This window comes from Heloderma suspectum, chromosome 1 (assembly GCF_057233095.1).
Source record: "Heloderma suspectum isolate Gila_16-S chromosome 1, 16-S_ref, whole genome shotgun sequence".
In the NCBI taxonomy this organism is placed as follows: domain Eukaryota; kingdom Metazoa; phylum Chordata; class Lepidosauria; order Squamata; family Helodermatidae; genus Heloderma; species Heloderma suspectum.
This window is the reverse complement of record NC_139458.1, coordinates 111,849,108-111,868,817: the sequence shown is the minus strand read 5'-3', so window position 1 is coordinate 111,868,817 and position 19,710 is coordinate 111,849,108. Positions and strand designations below refer to the sequence as shown.

Here is a 19,710-nt window from a genome sequence, read left to right as displayed (position 1 = left end):
GCTGGGGCTAAGTTGGTTCTATGGATGCCACCTTCTATTGGACACAGAAAGGTGAGATATAAATTTAGTAAATAAATAAGCAGTTCCACCCCATAGAATTGCTGGAAAGATTCCTGAGATAATATATGTGGAGAAATGTGTTCCCTCTCTAAAATACCATGTGAATGTTGTTGTTTTAGGCTCTGCCTTATACATAGAATATTCCAAAGTAAAATCTTAAAGCAAGCTCCTAGGAATGTAAGTGATTTTCAGAAGCTCCAACAATTATGCCAGCCATATTCCTATCCTGTGATAGTTCCAACATCTACCCAGTTTGAGGCCCTCATGATGTGAGAAAGTCTATCACGCAACAAGTGACACCAATATTCTAAAAGGGTTGTAAAGGCAGAAAAAGCTGAGTGGTAGTCCAGTTAGCATCCCTGCTACAATTATTTCAATATAGGTGGTTTCAGGATAGCAATTTGAAGCCTAAAACTCAAATTGAATTATGGTATTAAGGGTACAGTTTGGTGCATATAGGAAATTTTTCACATACATAGTTTAGAAGTTTGAAGAGGATAACAAGCTTGTTGCTTTTGCAGTTGGCCCAGCATTTGTGCAGATGCTGTATGGTAATTACTTATTGTTACAGAATAGGATGATAATTACTGTAATTCTTGTGTAACTGAATGGTATGCAAGTTAAGCCTGCCCTTTCAAAGGCTTTTACTCATAAGCATTCATTCATTCATTCATTCATTCATTCATTCATTCATTCATTCATTCATGTGTTTGTTCATTCATGCGTTCACTCCCTCCATTCATTTGTTTATTTTTCTGACCCATGTACTTTACTCTTTAAAGTAGAAACACTCTCTTTCGGCTGACACCGCCTCTCTGATGTATAAGCAAAGACTGGGAAAGTTTTCCACTTGTACTTGGAGGTAATGCGATTCAGGTTATTAGGAAAGGAAGCTTTGAAGAAAATCTTCCAGATTGATTAAAATGCTTTGGAACTGGCTCATAATTGTATGAATTGAGTTTAGATCTGATAAAGTGCAATCATTCTGAAACTAGAAGCCTTAGGGAAGCTACTGAATTACAATGACTCTGGCTACAGATAGAGATTAATATGTGGTTTTCTTTGTTTACATTTTATCATGCTGGGGCAGTATCCAACTATGTCATTCCACTTGTGCAGATGACATTGTGCTAGCAGAAACTAGGTTCCAAACTACGTGCAAGAGGGGAATCGCAACTAAAGTTGCAGTTGCACAAGCACAATATGCAAGCACTTCAGAACATAAGAAAAATTTTGCTGGATTAGACCAAAGGTCCATCTAGTCCAGCATTCTATTCACACAGTGGCCAACCAGTTGCCCACAAGCAGAACATAAGTGCAACAGCACCCTCCCACCCATGTTTCCCAGCAACTGGTGTACATAGGCATACTCCCTCTGATAGTGGAGGTAGCATATAGCCATCAGGACTAGTGGCGATTCACAGCCTTCTCCTCCAGGAATTTGCCCAGTCTCCTTTTAAAGCCATCCAAATTAGTGGCCATCACTACATCTTGTAGTAGCGAATATCATACTGTAACTATGTGCTGTGTGAAGGAGTACTTTCTTTTATCTGTCCTGAATCTCCAACCAATCAGCTCCATGGGATGACCCCGGTTTCTAGTATTATGAGAGGAGAAAAATGTATCCCTGTCCACATTCTTCTCCACACCATGCATAATTTTGTACACCTCTATCATGTCTCCCCTTACCCTCTTTTTTCCACGCTAAACAATCCCAGCTGTTGTAACCTTTCCTCATAGGGGAGATGCTCCAGCCCCTTGATCATTTTAGTTGGCTCCTTCTGCACTTTTTCCAGCTCTACAGTATCTTTTTTTAGGTGTGGTGACCAGAACTGTACACTATATTCCAAGTGTGGTCACACCATAGATTTCTGTAAGAGCAGTATGATATTGACAGTTTTATTCTCAATTCTTTTCCTAATGATTCCTAACATGGAGTTCGTCCTATTTACAGCATCTGCACACTGAGGTGACTTTTTCACTGAGCTGTCCACCACAACCCCAAGATCTCTTTCTTTATCAGTATTGCTAGCACAGATCCTATCAGCTTATACTTGAAGTCGGGATTTTTTGCCCCAATGTGCATCACTTTACATTTACTTACACTGAACTGCATTCGCCATCTAGATGCCCATTTTCCCAGTTTGGAGAGATCCTTTTGGAGCTCCTCACAATTGCTTTTTCTTTTCACCTCCCTAAATAATTTGGTGTCATCAGCAAACTTGGCCACCTCACTGCTCACTCCTAATTCCAGATCATTTATGAACAGGTTGAAAAACATTGGTCTGAATACATTGATACCCTGTGGGTCGCCATTATTTCCAGTATATCCCTCCGTTGAGAGACTTTACCATTTATTCCTACTCTCTGCTTTCTGTTCTTTAACTAGTTACTGATCCATAAGAGGACCTCTCATCTTACTTCATGACTGCTAAGTTCTCTCAGGAGACTTTGATGAGGGACTTTGTCAAAAGCCTTTTGGAAGTCCAAGTAAAGGATGTCTACTGGGTCACCCGTGCCCACATGTTTACTGACACTCTCAAAGAACTCTAAGTAGAACTATGGTGGATTACAAAGAAGGCCTATCTACTTCAGCATCCGATTTGAAACAGTGGCCAACAAAATGCCTCTGGGAAGCCACAAGCTAGACATGAGGGCAATAGTACCTAGTAAAGTACTTTTTATTTATCCCACTGTTGGCCAAGTTTTTTGACAAGTGTTCCACAAGTCAGCTCCAACATACAAGAGATTGCCATCCTGGGCAAATCACAGTATATATGCAGCCCACCACCACCAAATACCCTGCAAAATAAAATACCACACAAAACCTCAATACCACCAAAAGTTTGATCTAGAACGTACACATATTAAATATAATCAGCCATGGCCAGTATCCAATGCTGCCTGTGCACCTCCCCTGGCTGGATACATTGCTCCAGTGGGACCCACTACAATCGCAACATGAAGCTAACACTTCCTAGAGCAATCCTGAAAATGGGCTGAAATTCTTGTTTGTGGAACAGGACAGATCAGCGAAGCTCCTTTCTGTGAGCTCCACTGATCTGTTCCAGAAACAAGTGTCTTGGCTTGTTTCCTGTTGCTTTAAGAAGTGCTAACTTCCTGTTGTGCCGGCGGTGCACAGGCAGCTTTGGATACTTTCTCATCTTCAATATAATATCCATCTACAAACATACAAATGAAGAGAAATAAAACCTATCAGCTCAGTAGAACACTTCCAAATATAACCAGGATCCCAGGGCATGGTCTTGGGGGCATATGATACAGTAATCATACCGAAAGCTAAATAGATCAGGGTCTGTTCAGTGCTTGAATGGGAAATCTCCTGACAACCCCATGTACACCATGTTGAGCTCCATGGAAGCTAAATGCAGAAAAGGAAGAACTAGGCTATAAATGCAGTATATAAAATAAATGAAACCACCCATTTGAATATTTTTTTTTACAAATCAAAAAAGCCCCGAACTCATTCAATTTTAGGTCCAATTAAAAACTGCCAGATGTTGACTTCCATCTTTATCTGTGGCTATAGTATAGCATCGCAGCATAGTCTTCACTTGGTTATCTTTGATACATGTTCATGAAGAATCTCTTTGTTCACCTGCAGAGAAATGGGAGCATATACAGCTCTGTTCCTCCACCTCCTCATGCTTTGCTGTAGTTTTTTCTCTAGCCTACTGAGCTGGTGAGGCAGGCAGAAGTTCATGGCTGATTCTATGCCATAGCCTGCAGACCCTCCTCTCTCACTTAAGGGTTTCCACACATTCCCCTGGCCCATGCCACTTGTGCTGGCCACCGGAGGCTCTCTCATTCCAGTTGTAAGTTTTGTTACATGTTCAGAAAAGAACAGCTGGCATAATTTCACTCTTCTATTCTTCAGCTGATCACTTACAGTGTCTTGCATGGTGATCCCTTTGAGGAGAGAGATCCATCTCTTTTTCTAAAATTCATACTAGTTATTAGGCAAACCCCAAAATGTGCAAGCTTTCAAGATCTCCAGATCTCTTCATCAGGCAAGGTGTTACATAAAGCAGGCTGGGGACAGGGGAGCAACTTGATGGTGAAGTGTCAGCGTCTGCATGTTCAGGGTCCCAAGGTGGAATGGGGGAAAGGGGTCTGCAGACATTCAAATTAGGCTCTGCAGGTGATCTGATGGTTACAGGTTTGACCCTGAGTGTCATCCCCCCGCCAAGTTGCTGGCAGCAAGAAGGGCAGAAATGTTGGATGCCCCATTTGGGGATTATTATTTTTTTAAAAAACAAACAAACCCTTTTTTGTATTTCTTTATGTTTGAGCATGTAAGTCTGTTTTTATAATTTCCCCTGAGCCCTTTGTTATGGATGTCTAAATAAAGGATGTACTAGATAAAGCTACCTCAAATAGTTTGAAAGGCATGCCTGGAAGCTTAGTTTATTTAAGTCCTAATCATGTTTATTTTTATTAACCATGTCCAAAGTAGTTCTCAACGACAAACAGCTTCACACTTCCTAGCCCATCTGAAGCACTGTAGACCTCCTGGTTTGCTCCAAGGCCGCCTAGTGTGCTTGAGTGGGCAACTGCACTTTGGACTCCCATGTTTAAACCCAACACTCTGTCTACTGAACTACACTGGCCTGGCACCCAAACAGAGTGAACAGGAGGGTATTATTCATCATAATCTGCTACTAAATGTTTACTGCAATGTAGCTGTTGTATCTGGAGGTTTGTAGGAGTGTATGACAAAAAAGCAGCTGTCCACTTGGATAGTTAGTTGTTTTGCCTTATTCGTTAACAATCGCTACGCTTGTTAAATAATATAGCAGAAGTAGTCAGTGATAACCATTCTGGCTACTTTCAGTCTTACGTTGACTTATGCCAACTTCAAAGCATTATGTACAGAACTGAAAGTTCTGGGTGCGAGTTTTACTTATCTCAGGCTAGAAAACTGCCACCAGTTCATTAGGCTGTAAAGATCAGAGGGAGTATAATACTCATCTGGCCATTTCTTTCTCTGCTTCTTTTACTTGGAGTCTTCCACTCTGTACTACACATTAGGTGCTTATACGGATAATGAAGTTGACTACCTATGACATGCTTAAATCATTTAATGTAGTGGGGTTAATTTTTCAGCAAAATACACAGTCAGCAGGTTCCTGTGATATGTCTGTGGCTGGATTGTACCATGCAGACGGTGGCTTAGAAGACTGAATGTTTTAATGTTCCCTCATGTAAAAGTCAATAGCATTGCACATTCGTAACTAGGCTGTGGTGGGAAAGCCTAGGATAAAAGCTTCTCCTTGACGTGTAGATTTGATCTGTGCAGCGGAAGCATTCGAATGTTGGATCTTCCACCTGCAATCAGAAGTGATATCTAACAACAGATGCTTCATCTGGAGATGTTGACTGCATGCATTTTAATTTGATTTCTTGAAAACGTTGCTGTACTAGAAGTCTTGTTAAGAATAAAAAGTTGTCCAATTTATATCAGTTAATTTTTATAATGCTTTTTATTTCTTTACTTTGTAGTATAACAAACACCTCTTCGTGCACATTGGACATGCCAACCATTCTTACAGTGATCCGTTGCTGGAATCTGTGGACATTCGTCAGATTTATGACAAATTCCCTGAAAAGAAGGGTGGCTTGAAGGAGCTGTTTGGAAAAGGACCTCAGAATGCCTTCTTCCTAGTAAAATTTTGGGTATGTTCTCTGTTTTGTTTTGCATTGTCGTATGTGTGTGTATTTCACACGCATATTCATTCATTCATTCATGGCTGGTGTGACGGAGGTGGATAGAGACAAGCATGTGTCTCCTAACACTAGAACCCAGGATCAGCCAATGAAATTCACTGGCAGGAGATTCAGGAGAGATAAAAGTAGGTATTTCATCACACAGCGCATAATTAATTGAACTTACGGCCCCAAGATTTGTTGCGGGGAACTAGCTTAGATGGCTTCAAAAGGGGATTAGACAAATTCATGGAAAAGAATTTTTTCAGTAGGCTAACCCACTTTTCAACAAACAACCCACAGTTCAAAACAGTCCGTATTCAACCACTTAGTATGAATTAGCATGTTGTGTTCCCAAGGAGAAGTATTCAAGGATGACTATTATCTTCATGCCCTGCAGATGGGCTTTCTGGAGGCATCTGATTAGCTACCATTCTGGAACTAAATGGGCTTTTGGCCTAGTCCAGTAGGGGTCATCTTATGACTACTAGGCAACCTAATGCTCTCCAGATGTTTTGGATTGCAATTCCCATAAGCCCGGCCCAGCTTGGCCAGTGGTTTGAGAATAATTTTGACTGCACCATGGTTCACCCCACAGTTGCGAGCTCTGAAGCAGGAGGTGAGACGGGTAGAGTGCCGGTGGCGGAAATCTCGCTCCGAAGACGATCGGACACGGGTAAGAGCTGTAGCTTCAGCCTACCACGTGGCGATAAGAGCAGCAAAAAAAAATTTTATGCAGCATCTATCGCGTCTGCAAAGTGCTGTCCCAGGAGGCTGTTCCAAGTGGTCCAGAACCTGGTCAGTCCAGTTGTTCTGGAAACAATGGCGCATTCTAAGACCTCCTGTGATGAGTTTGCAAAGCACTTTGCAGATAAAATCGACCGGATCAAGAGTGCTATTCCGTGCACTGTGGATACAGTTAGTGAATGAGGGGCGGCCAGTGGCAGACCGGTTGTGTGGGATCAGTTCCAGCTTCTTCCTTCTGATGAAGTGGACAAGGTGCGTTCATCTTTAAGGCTGACCACCTGCTTATTTGATCCTTGCCCATCTTGGCTCATTATGAGCTGCAGGGAGAGACTTAGGAAGGGGATCAAGGTGGTGGTGAATGCCTCCCTTGAGGAGGGAGTGATGCCATCAGTCCTCAAGGAGACAGTGATAAGATCACTGTTAAAGAAGCCCTCCTCCAAGACTTGAACAATTTTCGCCCCGGTCTCAAATCTGCCGTTTTGGGGCAAGGTGACTGAGCAGGTGGTGGTATTGCAGTTGCAGACACACTTGGAAGAAGCTGATTATGTGAATCCATTTCAATCTGGCTTCAGGCCTGGGCATGGGACAGAAACGACCTTGGTCGCCTTGGTGATAATTTGGGGCGAGCTCTGGATAGGAGCGAATGCTCCTTCCTTGTTCTCCTTGATCTCTCTGCGGCTTTTGATACTGTCGACCAGGGTATCCTCCTGGACTGCCTGGAGGGGTTGGGCATAGGGGACATCATATTACAGTGGTTCCGTTCCTTCCTGTCTGGCAGGTACCAGAAGGTAGATCTGGGGGAGGAGACTTCAGACCCTTGGCTGCTCACTTGCGGGGTGCCCCAGGGTTCTATTTTATCCCCAATATTATTTAACATCTATATGAAGCCACTGGGGGCTGTCATCAGGAGGTTTGGGGTGCAGTGTCACCAATATGTGGATGACACGCAACTCTACCTCTCATTTAAATCGTCCCCAAGGTTGGCTATAGAAACCCTGTTCAAGTGTCTGGAGTCGGTGAGTGGCTAGATGGAAAGGACTAAGCTGTAACTGAACCCCAACAAAATCGAAGTACTCTTTGTGGGAGACAAGGGGAGGTTGGGTGATGCTGACCTGGTGTTTGATGAGGTACGGCTACCCCGAAGGAGCAGGTCTGCATTCTGGGGGTCATTTTAGACTCCCAGCTGTCCATGGAGGCTCAGGTGTCAGCTGTGAGCCAGGCAGCGCTGTATGAACTCCATCTGATACAGCGGCTGCACCCCTACCTCCCTAACCATCTGCTCCCCTCAGTAGTTCATGCCATGGTCTCCTCTAGCCTAGACTACTGTAATGCGCTCTATGTGGGGCTACCCTTGAAGATGGTTTGGAAGTTGCAGCTGGCGCAGAATGCGGTGGCCTGCCTAATTAAAGGCAGCCATCGGCGAGACCACATCACTCCAGTGCTGAAGGAGTTGCACTGGTTACCAGTTGTTTGGGGGCCCAATTCAAGCTGTTAGCATTGACCTTTAAAACCCTATATAGTTCTGTCCCATTCTATCTTCAAGATCGCTCAATGAGATCGAACTTGGTAGGCCTTCTGTTTTTCCCATCAGCTAGGGCAGCTAGGCTGGTGAGGACCAGGGAGAGGGCCTTTTCTGTGGTGGCCCCCACTCTGTGGAATTCTCTCCCTAGTGACCTCCGCCATGCCCCCTCTTTGATGAGCTTCCGCCGGGCTTTAAAAACCTGACTGTTTAGGCAGGCATTTGGGGTGGGTTAGGGTTTTCTGGAGCAGTGTTGTTTTGTTATGTTGTTTTGTTCAGTTGATTATGTAAATTTGTTGTTAGTTTTGTACGCCACCTAGAGTGGCCAGGGAGCTGGCGAGATGGGTGGCTAATAAATATAATAATAATAATAATAATATGGAATATGTAGGCCAAAACATCTGGAGCTACTGGGCTGCCTACTCCTGACTTAACAGATAAAATGGAATTTATTGCAAAGACCACCATTACCCCAACCAAATTACAAACCTGTGTACCCATGTATAAATCGGTTACCTGTGTGTACTGTAAGCAGTTATCACAATTATAACTATTATAATCTTAAGGGCCGCTGCTAATGAAAAGCATCCATTTGATTTAATGTATTTATTCTCACTCTTTACAGTTGATATGCAAAATAGAGAACTGTTGTAGTAGTATAGTGGTACAAATCAGTCAGCAAGTACCCTGGGGTTTTCAAAGGTAATACTAAAGTAATAATCTTGTTCAAAAACTGGGGCAGCATATTAGTTTGTCTTTTTCTTTCAGAACAGTAGTGTGACAGGTTTTCAACCTCAACCTCCCCTGCCCCGGCCCCCCTGTCCCTCACAAACACATGGGTAATTTATAGCTAACTTTAGCATGTTACTTAGCACAGCATTTTATAACTACATCCTTTGTGTATACTGGTCATGTAAAAGTTAATGCAAATCCAGTTTAACAAGACCACACTGCCATAAATACTACTGCTTGTCAGCATTTTGCTCGCTTCACAAAGTAGGTACTGAAACAATTTGTAAACTGTCACCTGCCATCTAGTGGCAGAGATGAGTAGGACAAACCGTATAATGAAGACATCTGTGGAAGCACTCCTCGGTGTGTCAAAAATGCCATTCATGACTCTGGTGTAGTCAGTGTGTTTGTAAAGTCAAGTAAGTGTAAGTACCCAAAATCTAAATGTGAGTATATATATGATGGTTTGTGCTGATCTAATTCAGCTGATCTAATTCAACCTCCCCCCTACATTTTGATGAATGTGTTAGAAACCTGGAGCACTTTCTGAAAGATGCATGATTTATCAGAAGGTGGGGGAGGAGTGTTGTTAATAAAATGCAGCTGGATTTTAAGTAAGAGGTGTTTGAGGAGTTGCCGAGGAGTTTAAGGCAAAAAAGATGATCAAGGTAAGGAAAGTATTTTGACCCGTCATATTATCGGCACAGCTAGAATGACCAGTTTTGACAAGTATGTCCAGACACATTGGAGCCCCTACTGCTTGACTTCACTAAGGCACCTGGAAAATGGAGGAAACAGCAAACTAGCACACTTATTCAAGGAATCAAAGCCCTAAGGGAGCAACGCACAACATGGGTTGAGTCTTTTGTGTCTACTTTTGTGTAAGGAAAGGCAAAAGACGTGACTGCTGGCTGTGTTTTTAAGGTAATGCTAAATTGGGACCCTAATGTGGGTGGTAGGGTGTTTAAACCCTTTGTGGTCCCAGTCCGGATCAGGGGCCTCCATCAGCAATTTTCACTGCCAAAAAAGAATCCGTTTCAATATATTCTTTTTTGGTGATGCAGTTTGGAGGCACAGCCCCCCAATCCAGATCAGGAGCATAGTGGGTGGCAAAAGCTTCAAGCCCCCTTACCCCCCACCCCAGTTAGGGACTTAGTTCACATCATAGCATCTTTAAAGTAATGTGTAGTTTGACCTTGAGTCTTAGCAAAACTAGGCATACCTTAGACCATGATATGCATAGCCCGTTGGCTGTACAGCCACCACCATTAGTTGTTTCTGGTTCACTGGAGTAGTTGCAGTTTGCAGTTCCTAGCCTGGATTGGTGATATTGGCACGTTAAAGCAATAGCAGCACTGACAGTTGCATAATGCTGAAGGGAGGCACACAATGAAATGACATGTAATGCAGAGTCATAGATGATAAGTGTGCCGGTTCACACAGTCAAACAACCCATGGTTATCAGCCAATGGTTTGTTTGCAAGCACTTCTGCTTTCCAAAACAACCTGGGTTGTTGTTGTGACATGTGGTTAAACAACCCAGAATTAACCCAACAACAACCCCCTAAATAAACCAGAGTTCCTGGATTCACATGTCATGACAACAACCAAGGAACGAAGCATTCCCGGGTAGTTCTGAAAAGTGGAAGTGGGGGAAGGGTGGGAGGCAGAGAGAGCTCACTCACTCCCACATGGCCACACCAATGCCTGGGTTGCTTAATCCAAGAAATGGCCATCATATCCAAACCAGGGCAGTGATAGCTTTATTAAGCATTTTAGGAATAATGAAAATAGAGAATCAAGACAGATCCTAAGAAATGATTTAAACTACACTCTAGAGCAGGGGTGCACAACTCAGACATGCCCAAGGGCCGCTGTTTATGCTAGCTGCTAAGAAAGGGGCCATGCGTGCTCAACAACCGGCATTAATACGGAGTACACCAGCAGGGAAAGGGTGGTTCGAGCACTGTCGCTTTGCTGCTGGTGTGCTCTGTGTTTATGCTGAGCTTGGAGGAAAAGAGGGAGGGAGGGAGGGAGGGCTGGGTGGGTGGGTGGGCAGCTATTGGGCAATGTTGCCAACCCTGCGTAGGCTTCACAAAATGTGTCCAGTGGGCTGCACGTTGTGCCCCCCTGCTCTAGAGGACATCATTTCCAGTGCAAAAAATGTGTTGCATGTATTTATTTCTCACTTCATTGATATACATTTACCCCCAAACCAAGTGAGATTTTCAGTAGCTGCCACTGAAGTGTGCCTTGGATATGGCATGGGCATAAAAGGCCTATTCATACAAGCCGCAAACAAGGACATTGAATGGAGGCAGCACACTGATGTCCCCCCATCAGTCCCTACACCCGTTGTACACATTTGCCAGAACATCCCAGAGCCAGGCTGCATGCTGCCAGTAGCATGTGAAATGGAGTCTGACTTTGTCTGTTTTGAACTGTGAAGGCTCCCTTCCTACAGGGAAAGAAAGCTCACTCCACTTCTTTCCCAGCATTGAGTCATACTCACAGTGATGGAGGAGCCACTGCTTGGGCTTTTTCTTCTGCTCTCTGTCTTGTGGCTAATTCCTTTAATAGTTGGGAGGGAGCAGCCGAGAAGATTAGCCACCAGTGAGTGCTTCAAGCCTGCACAGCTTTCCTTGCCTATAGGGAGTGAGCCTTCAGAGTTCTGAACAGGCAAAGCCTGGGCTTTTTTGTTCAAGTGCTAATGCAGCCCTCAGTAGCCATTCTGGCTGGGAATTATGGGAGTTGCCGTCCAACACATCTAGAGGATGCCAAGTTGGGGAAGGCTAGTCTAATCCACAGATTTTGTTAAATCCATTCCATCTGTGTTTCGGGGATTGTCAGGCGTCTTTCGTTCCATCATCTGCTCATTGACAGAATTGGATTTTTAACATCAGAATGTTGTTCTGCTTGTGCTAATTCGCATCAGCGCTAATTCGCATTATCATTAATGCGTACTTGCACAGATGTGCTAATCTGCTGTAGTTAATGCACATTCGGGCTAGTGTGCATTTGTGCAACCCTCACCCCCACCCAGTGAAAAAAACGGTCTGCAAGTCCTTGGAATCCACATGACTCTGATAAAGCTGGTGCGCTGCGGAATCCGCAAGCTGGATTCACAGGAATTCGAACCCATTTGAATCTGTTGCAGATTTCCCTACTAACGTGTAGCGTGAAGTTTGTAAGCCTGGTGTATTTCCTGCCTTTTATTCTGAGGTTATGAGATTTGGCATAAATACATGCATATGTGGCATTTAGACATTACATCGAACTCACAGAAGCAACAGGAGAATGTGGCTGTTATCCTGTTGCCCTACTGTGTATTCAGAGTACACAGTTTTCTGTATGTGCAAATAGGCATGTACAGTTGTCATCATCTACAATAGTATGTTTTCATGATGAAAAAATGTAGTGTTTCCAACATAGGCATCTGATAGCCCCCAGCTCGTTCTGTAAGATGGGTAAAAATAGTAAAGACCTAGTAGACACGTTCAAAAAGGGCATCAAATGGCTATCTTGAGATGGAGCAAAAGTTACAGGACACAATTTCAGGCACTTTGATGTCAGGCACTTTCAGACAATTTGAGCTTTGCATATACTGGCTCCATTTGGATCCACATGTTTTGGCTTAATATACAGGCCTGGTTCAGACATAATGGACAAATAGTCTTCTAGGGTAATTGTGGTACACTGAGCAGGGAGGAGGGAAGGGGTGCCACACATGGGAAGAAGGCTCATTAAGCTGAGATATGCATGTCCGAACCAGCCATAAAGTATTTCCCGTCTCTGGCCTCTTCCTTTCATGTGCACGGCTTTTTTGATCAAGCAACGTGTGTTAACTGTACATCCTAATATTTGTGCACAAGATTAAGATCTTTGGGCAGTATCTGGCATAGTCTCCTAACAATACCAGTTAGTGTACGTTAGAGTAAAAGGCTTCATATCAGGAAAAATCAAAGATTAGGGTATTAAAAAGGTACATAGGCACTGGCTCAGTGGAACAGGAGAAGGCATAAGCCTTTTTTAAGGACTGATCACTTTTATATCTGCATAAGCAACTATCTCAAACCGCAGTCCCATGCGTATTTGTGTAGGAGTAAGTCCCACTGAATACAGTGGCCTCACTTCTGAGTAACTATGCTTAGGGCTGTGCTGCTACAATGTTAAATGATTGCAATATTGCTTCATAATGAGGAAAACCTGTTTGTCTGAACACCCCTGTGAAATGGAGAACAAAACTCCTGTAAGAAGTATGGGTGATATTAATATTTATATTTTAATGAATACCTATCTTTTCAGGAATCTGCAATGCAAACAAGCAGTTCTAGAAAAGAATGCATATTGTAATTAGTGCAAGCTTTTTTTAAAAAAATGCTTTGAAGTCCAAAGCATTTTTGAAATTCAAATGTACAATGGAAATAAAGGAATCTGCACAATAAAAGGGCATTAAATCATGTCCAAAAATCTCTCCTATTTTATTAATGTAAATATATGCCATAATTAGTGGCAAAGTAACATGAGTTGGATGGTTAAGTTTATTCTGATTCTTATTATGTAAAATAGCTGTGACCTGAAAAACAAAACAAAACATAATGCTGTTTCTTTGTCAGGCACAGTTAACAAATAATGAATTCAGTATAGTTAGTGTTCAGAAAGAGTGCAGCCACATGGTCTCCTCCCACGTCCTTCATATGTGTCTGCTGCAGTCTTTAGAGTCATGTAGATTCTTTGTCTCTTTCATTCACAAAAAAGCTATTGTAATATTTCCCCCTTCTTAGATGTAATTTTTATTGAGTAACAAAACGAGACTTGGCAAACAATCTGCAGTTGCGAGGCGAGGTTGATGATGTGGACAGGTCATCTTTAGACAGTTTTTCAGACATGTTTAAAACACGTTTGAAATGGGCGGGAGGAATCCACGTCTGCTTTTTCCTGTCGCCCCAGAGAGGATCATTCCTGCATGGTGACCTCCATGGCACTAGGTGTAAAACTCTTTCTCAAGTTGGTGCAGCAAGTGTGTTAGTTCTTCTGAATGAGTCAGAGAGCAGCTGGGAAGTAGAGTAGCTTGGCCTGGCCATCAAAAGCTCAGCCATGTGGCAGGCCTGGAAGCGATTCCAAAGCTGCAGCTCACAACTGGCAGCGCAGTGTGCCAAAGATCCAGATGCTGCTGTTGGAAAAAAAAATTGCTTCACAATTTGGAATCTCTGCCCTTTGATCACTGTTCCCTGAGAAGGAGGGGAAGCGTAACGCACTCATATGAATGACTCCTCACTGCGGTCCACAGTAATTGAAGGAATCCTCTGTGCTGTTTAACAAGTGACCCTACGTGTTCAGTTTTAACTACTGAATATTTGTGTTTTAATTATGCTGCTCCCGCAGGAAATGCCTCTGTGTGTTGCTACTTCTCCCACTCCTTTACGATGGAGGGGCTTTATCATGTTTCTGCATTTCCTGGTGCTGCTGTTCCTTTAAAAAAAAATCTATTTAGCCAAGTCTTTTGTAGCACATGGAGGCTGCCTCCTCCTTTCTCTTAAGACTGAGAACTTATCCATGGGGAGTGTTCTCCTTGTTTGCAGCCAGCTCTCTTTCAGAACATGCTATGGGTCTTCTGTGGGGGCCTTTTTGATGCATCATGTCAAACAGCTGATAGTCTTGATATGTAAAATTTTCAAGACTCCATACTGACAAGCCATATTATACTGATGGATGAATGCATTATACTGTAATCACCAGACAGAGAGAACAAATGCCTGTGAGGTGGCCAATACCATTTCCTAAGATGTCGATCACTAAAAGGAAATCTTGTGCTGAAACTCGTGTTGTGATTTTTTTTCTTCAGACCATAATTTGTCCTAACAAATGCTGAAAGCAGAGAATAACCTGACTCTCTTGACTCCAGTTTGATTTGATCACAGTGCAGTTCAAATATTGTTTGGATATTATTATACTTCCTCCTCACCCACCGTTCTTATTTGGGGCACAGCGCTCTTGAATACAAGAAGCAGAAAGGATAGCATCCAAAAAGCAAGATTCATAAGGTATATTGATTAATAACTCCTTTGTAAGCCCCTCTGGGAGATCCTTGGGGGACTGAAGAGGGGAGTATCAAATACCCTAAATTGGGGATGGGCAACTTCAGAGAGCCTGCAGGATACCCCACCCCTCACAGTCTGCACTCCTGCTGCTGCTGCCACAATGTCAAATTTGGCAGTGGCAACAAAAAAATAAACCTGTGGTTTGCTGCTAAATTTTGGTGGCAGACTGCTATGGAGTGCTAAAAGGGTCAAATTTAGCTTGTTCTGAAGCTAAATTTAATCCTTTCTGCACCTTATAGCTAAAAGGATCTTTTTAGTACTCTGTAGCACTAACACACACTGGGGGGGGGGGTGCTGCTGAGCTGCATGCAGTGCATGGCCTGTGTGTTGCCCACCCCTGCCCTAGATAAAGAAATGCATTTGTTCTTGATTAATAGAACAACCCCATGCTTGCCAAGGGCTCTCATCAAGTTTGGTAGGAGTTTGGAGAACCTGAAAAAGATCAAATAGGCCACCCCAGCAGGATCAATTCAGTATGATAGTTCAGAATGAGGTCTGATTCACCCCCTTCATTGAGGACAGTGTCAAATCTTCCAGTGGTTCTTAATGGAACTGGAATTTTACTCTCCATCATTTAATGTTCCAATGTTCCATAATTTTAAGACTGAAAATGACAAGATATTAAATCATTCCACCTTGCGGGTTGAATCTGATGGTAGTCCTAAGAGTAGGCCCATTGAAATTAATGGAACTTAAATGAATTATGATGAACCTAAGCCCCATACATTTCAGTTAGAATCATAGAATAGTAGGGTTGAAAGGGGCCTACAAGGCCATCGAGTCCAACCCCCTGCTCAATGCAGGAATCCAAGTCAGAGCATCCCTGACAAATGGCTGTCCAGCCTCCTCTTGAAGGCCTCCAGTGTGGGAGAGCCCACTACTTCCCCAGGTAATTGGTTCCATTGTCGTATTGCTCTGACACTCAGGAAGTTTTTCCTGATGTTCAGCCGGAATCTGGCTTCCTGTAACTTGAGCCCATTATTCTGTGTCCTGCACTCTGGGATGATCAAGAAGAGATCCTGGCCTTCTCTGTGACAACCTTTCAAGTACTTGAAGAGTGCTATCGTATCTCCCCTCAGTCTTCTCTTCTCAAGGCTAAACATGCCCAGTTCTTTCAGTCTCTCCTCATAGGGCTTTGATTCCAGTCCCCTGATCATCTTTGTTGCCCTCCTCTGAACCCTCTCCAGTTTGTCTGCATCCTTCTTAAAGTGTGGTGCCCAGAACTGGACACAGTACTCCAGATGAGGCCTAACCAGTGCTGAGTAGAGGGGAACTAGTACTTCCCGGGATTTGGAAGCGATGCTTCTATGAATGCAGCCCAAAAGAGCATTTGCCTTTTTTGCAGCCACATCACGTTGTTGGCTCATATTCAGCTTGTGATCGACAACAATTCCAAGATCCTTCTCGCTTGTAGTGTGTTTGAGCCACATATCCCCCATCTTGTAACTGTGCATTTGGTTTCTTTTTCCTAGGTGCAGAACTTGGCATTTATCCCTATTAAATGTCATTCTGTTGTTTTCTGCCCAGCGCTCCAGTCTATCCAGATCACTTTGAATTTTCTTTCTGTCTTCCAAAGTATTCCCTCCCAACTTTGTGTCATCTGCAAATTTGATCAGCATTCCCTGCACCTCCTCCTCCAAGTCATTCATAAAAATGTTGAAGAGCACTGGGCCCAGGACTGAGCCCTGCGGTACCCCACTCGTTACCTCTCCCCAGTTTGAGAAGGTCCCATTGATAAGCACTCTTTGAGTCCGATTCTGTAGCCAACTGTGGATCCACCGGATCGTTGTTTCATCTAGCCCACTTTGAGCTAGTTTGCTCATCAGGATATCATGGGGCACTTTGTCGAAAGCTTTGCTGAAGTCGAGGTATATGATGTCTACAGCATTCCCACGGTCTACAAGGGAGGTTACTTGATCAAAAAATGAGATCAGATTTGTCTGGCAGGACTTGTTTTTGACAAATCCATGTTGGCTTCGAGTAATCACGGCATTGTTGTCAAGGTGCTTCCAAATGGATTGCTTTATGATCTGCTCCAGAATTTTCCCAGGGATTGTTGTCAGACTGACTGGTCTGTAGTACCCAGGTTCCTCCTTTTTACCCTTTTTGAAGATAGGGACAACGTTAGCCCTCCTCCAGTCATCTGGCACTTCCCCCGTCCTCCATGATTTCTCAAAGAGAATAGACAGCGGTTCTGAGAGTTCTTCTGCCAGTTCCTTTATGACTCTAGGATGCAGTTCATCTGGCCCTGGAGATTTGAACTCATTCAAAGTAATTAGGTGTTCTTTGACCATATGCCTATCGATCTCAAGCTGCAATTCTGCCCCTTCAGCCTGTACTTCGCCTTTGCCAGGGGGGTCATAGACCCTCTTTTGGGAGAAGACTGAGCCAAAGTAGGAATTGAGCACCTCTGCCTTTTCTTTGTCATCTGTTATCGTTTTGCCATCCTTATTTAATAGCTGAACCACCATTTCTTTCCTCTGCCTTTTACTATGCACGTAGCTGAAGAAAGCCTTTTTGTTGTTTTTAACATCCCTCGCTATCCTCAGCTCATTCTCAGCTTTAGCCTTCCTGACGCCATCCCTGCAATTCTGTGCTATCTGCCTGTCCTCTTCCTTTGTTACTTGGCCTTCTTTCCACTTCCTATATGTGTCCTTTTTTGTTTTCAGGTCATCCCTTAGCTTTTTGTGAAGCCACATTGGCTTCTTCTGTTGTCTTCCACCTTTTCTTCTTGTTGGAATTGCTTGTGGTTGTGCCTTGAGAATTTCCTTTTTTAAAAGCTCCCACCCATCTTGGACTCCTTTTCTCATTAGCGTCGCTTGCCATGGGACCTTACTGATCATTGTTCTGAGTTTATGAAAATCAGCTTTCCTAAAATCCAGGGTACGCGTTTGACTACACTCGGCTTTTGCTTCCCTTAGAACCAAGAACTCAAGTACAACATGGTCGCTTTCCCCCAGAGTTCCTGTAACTGCTACTTTATCCACTAAGTCATCTCTGTTGCTTAGGATCAAGTCAAGGATAGCCGATCCTCTAGTTCCTTCCTCTACTTTCTGTAGGAGGAAGTTATCCACCACACAAGTCAGTCTACACACAAGTCAATGCTGGTCTACTGTAAGTAGGACTAGCATTGAATTCAACCCTGTGGTCTTAACATTGACAGAGGCCAGTAATGCCCTGATGATAAAACCAGATAGGTAGGTAGTTGTGACCAAAATGACTACTCTGGGTAGACTGACTATTCATTCACCACAAAATGACTGCTTTCAACATAATCTTAAAGAAATTTCAGTCGGATGGCTTTGCATGGTTGTCTTGGCTAAATCACGATTCTTTGTTTTCAAATGTAACAATCAGCTGTGATAACGATTTAGTTCTGTTTTGCTAGCTTTTAAGAAGAGTCTCTTGCACATCATTGTGACCACACAGTATTCTATTTATATTAGTGGTAGAACTGAAAGAGGAAAAAAGGCTGTGACAAAGCTGATCTGTAAGAAAAGAAAGAAAGATGGCGTTCACCTCATCATGTATGCATATGGTATGATTACAGGATTGCTCCCATCTGCAGAAGCTTTCTCAATCCTGACTTTGTCCATCTGCAATCCATAGCAGCAAGTTCTTTCAGTCTGTCATAGTGCTGTACAGGATATATGGTACTGGAGTCTGGGCTGAGGACTGTTATTCAAATTTCTGGGACTGATCCTCTGAATCAGCAGGACCAGATAGAGTCATCCAAATAAATAGTGTATTTATTGAGGAAATCCTATATCCAAAACATAATCCAAAAACAGGTAAGAATTCCCAGGGCAAAACAGTAGCCAGTTTTGAGCAGCCAGGATTCATTCCCTTCCTCATACTTTTCTAAACACTTTCATACAGCTCCTCTCACCGCTCTGAAGAGGCGGCCTTATTAGCTTCCTTCTTTTAATCTTAGACTCCTGATACATGCACCTTCTTTCTCTCTGGACTCCATTAACTCCGGCAGGAATCTTTGCGTTAAGTCTTCTTTAGAAAAATACACATGCATATACACACATCAGAGTATGGATACAATGACAATACTGGAGCATAAACATAAGGACAAACCTCACACTCATTCTACCTGTTAACAGAAAAATATTCTTCCTGTCACCAATAGTTGGGGTTGACATCATTCTTTAGTCCATTCCTTTACTTTAAACCCATCCCACCTTTGCTCTCTTGACAAACACTCTCTTCCAACAACCTAAGAGATGACTTTATACATGGACTTCACCAGACGGTCGACACCAAAATCAGATTGACTACATCCTTTGTAGCCAAAGGTGGCGGACAGCTATGCAGCTGGTAAAAACAAGACCTGGAGCTGATTGTAGTTCACGAACTTCTTATTGCACAATTTAGAATCAGACTAAAGAGAATAGGGAAGACCCACAGATCAGTTAGATATGAGCTCACAAATATTCCTCATGAATATGCAGTGGAGGTGAAGAATAGATTTAAGGGACTAGATTTAGTAGATAGGGTCCTGGAAGAGCTACGGACAGAAGTTCACAACATTGTTCAGGAGGCGGCAACAAAAAACATCCCAAAGAAAAAGAAAACCAAGAAGGCAAGATGGCTGTCTGCTGAGATACTGGAAGCAACCCAAGAAAGAAGGAAAGCAAAAGGCAACAGTGATGGGGGGAGATATGCCCACTTAAATGCAAAATTCCAGAGGTTAGCCAGAAGAGATAAGGAATTATTTTTAAACAAGCAATGCGCGGAAGCGGAAGAAGAGAAGAGAATAGGAAGGACAAGAGACCTCTTCCAGAAAATTAGAAACATCGGAGGTAAATTCCAGGC

The 19,710-nt window shown here is 43.2% G+C and overlaps 1 protein-coding gene across 2 annotated transcripts in view; it reads left to right on the top strand.

The window, feature by feature from the left end:
• Positions 1–19,710, top strand: part of TEAD1 (TEA domain transcription factor 1) — a 267,694-nt gene that overhangs the window by 231,447 nt on the left and 16,537 nt on the right. For both annotated transcript variants that reach the window (XM_084853818.1, XM_084853829.1), the window contains one exon: positions 5,584–5,757. In XM_084853818.1, the coding sequence (XP_084709944.1) occupies positions 5,584–5,757 (174 nt within the window). The remainder of the gene's footprint in view (positions 1–5,583; positions 5,758–19,710) is intronic.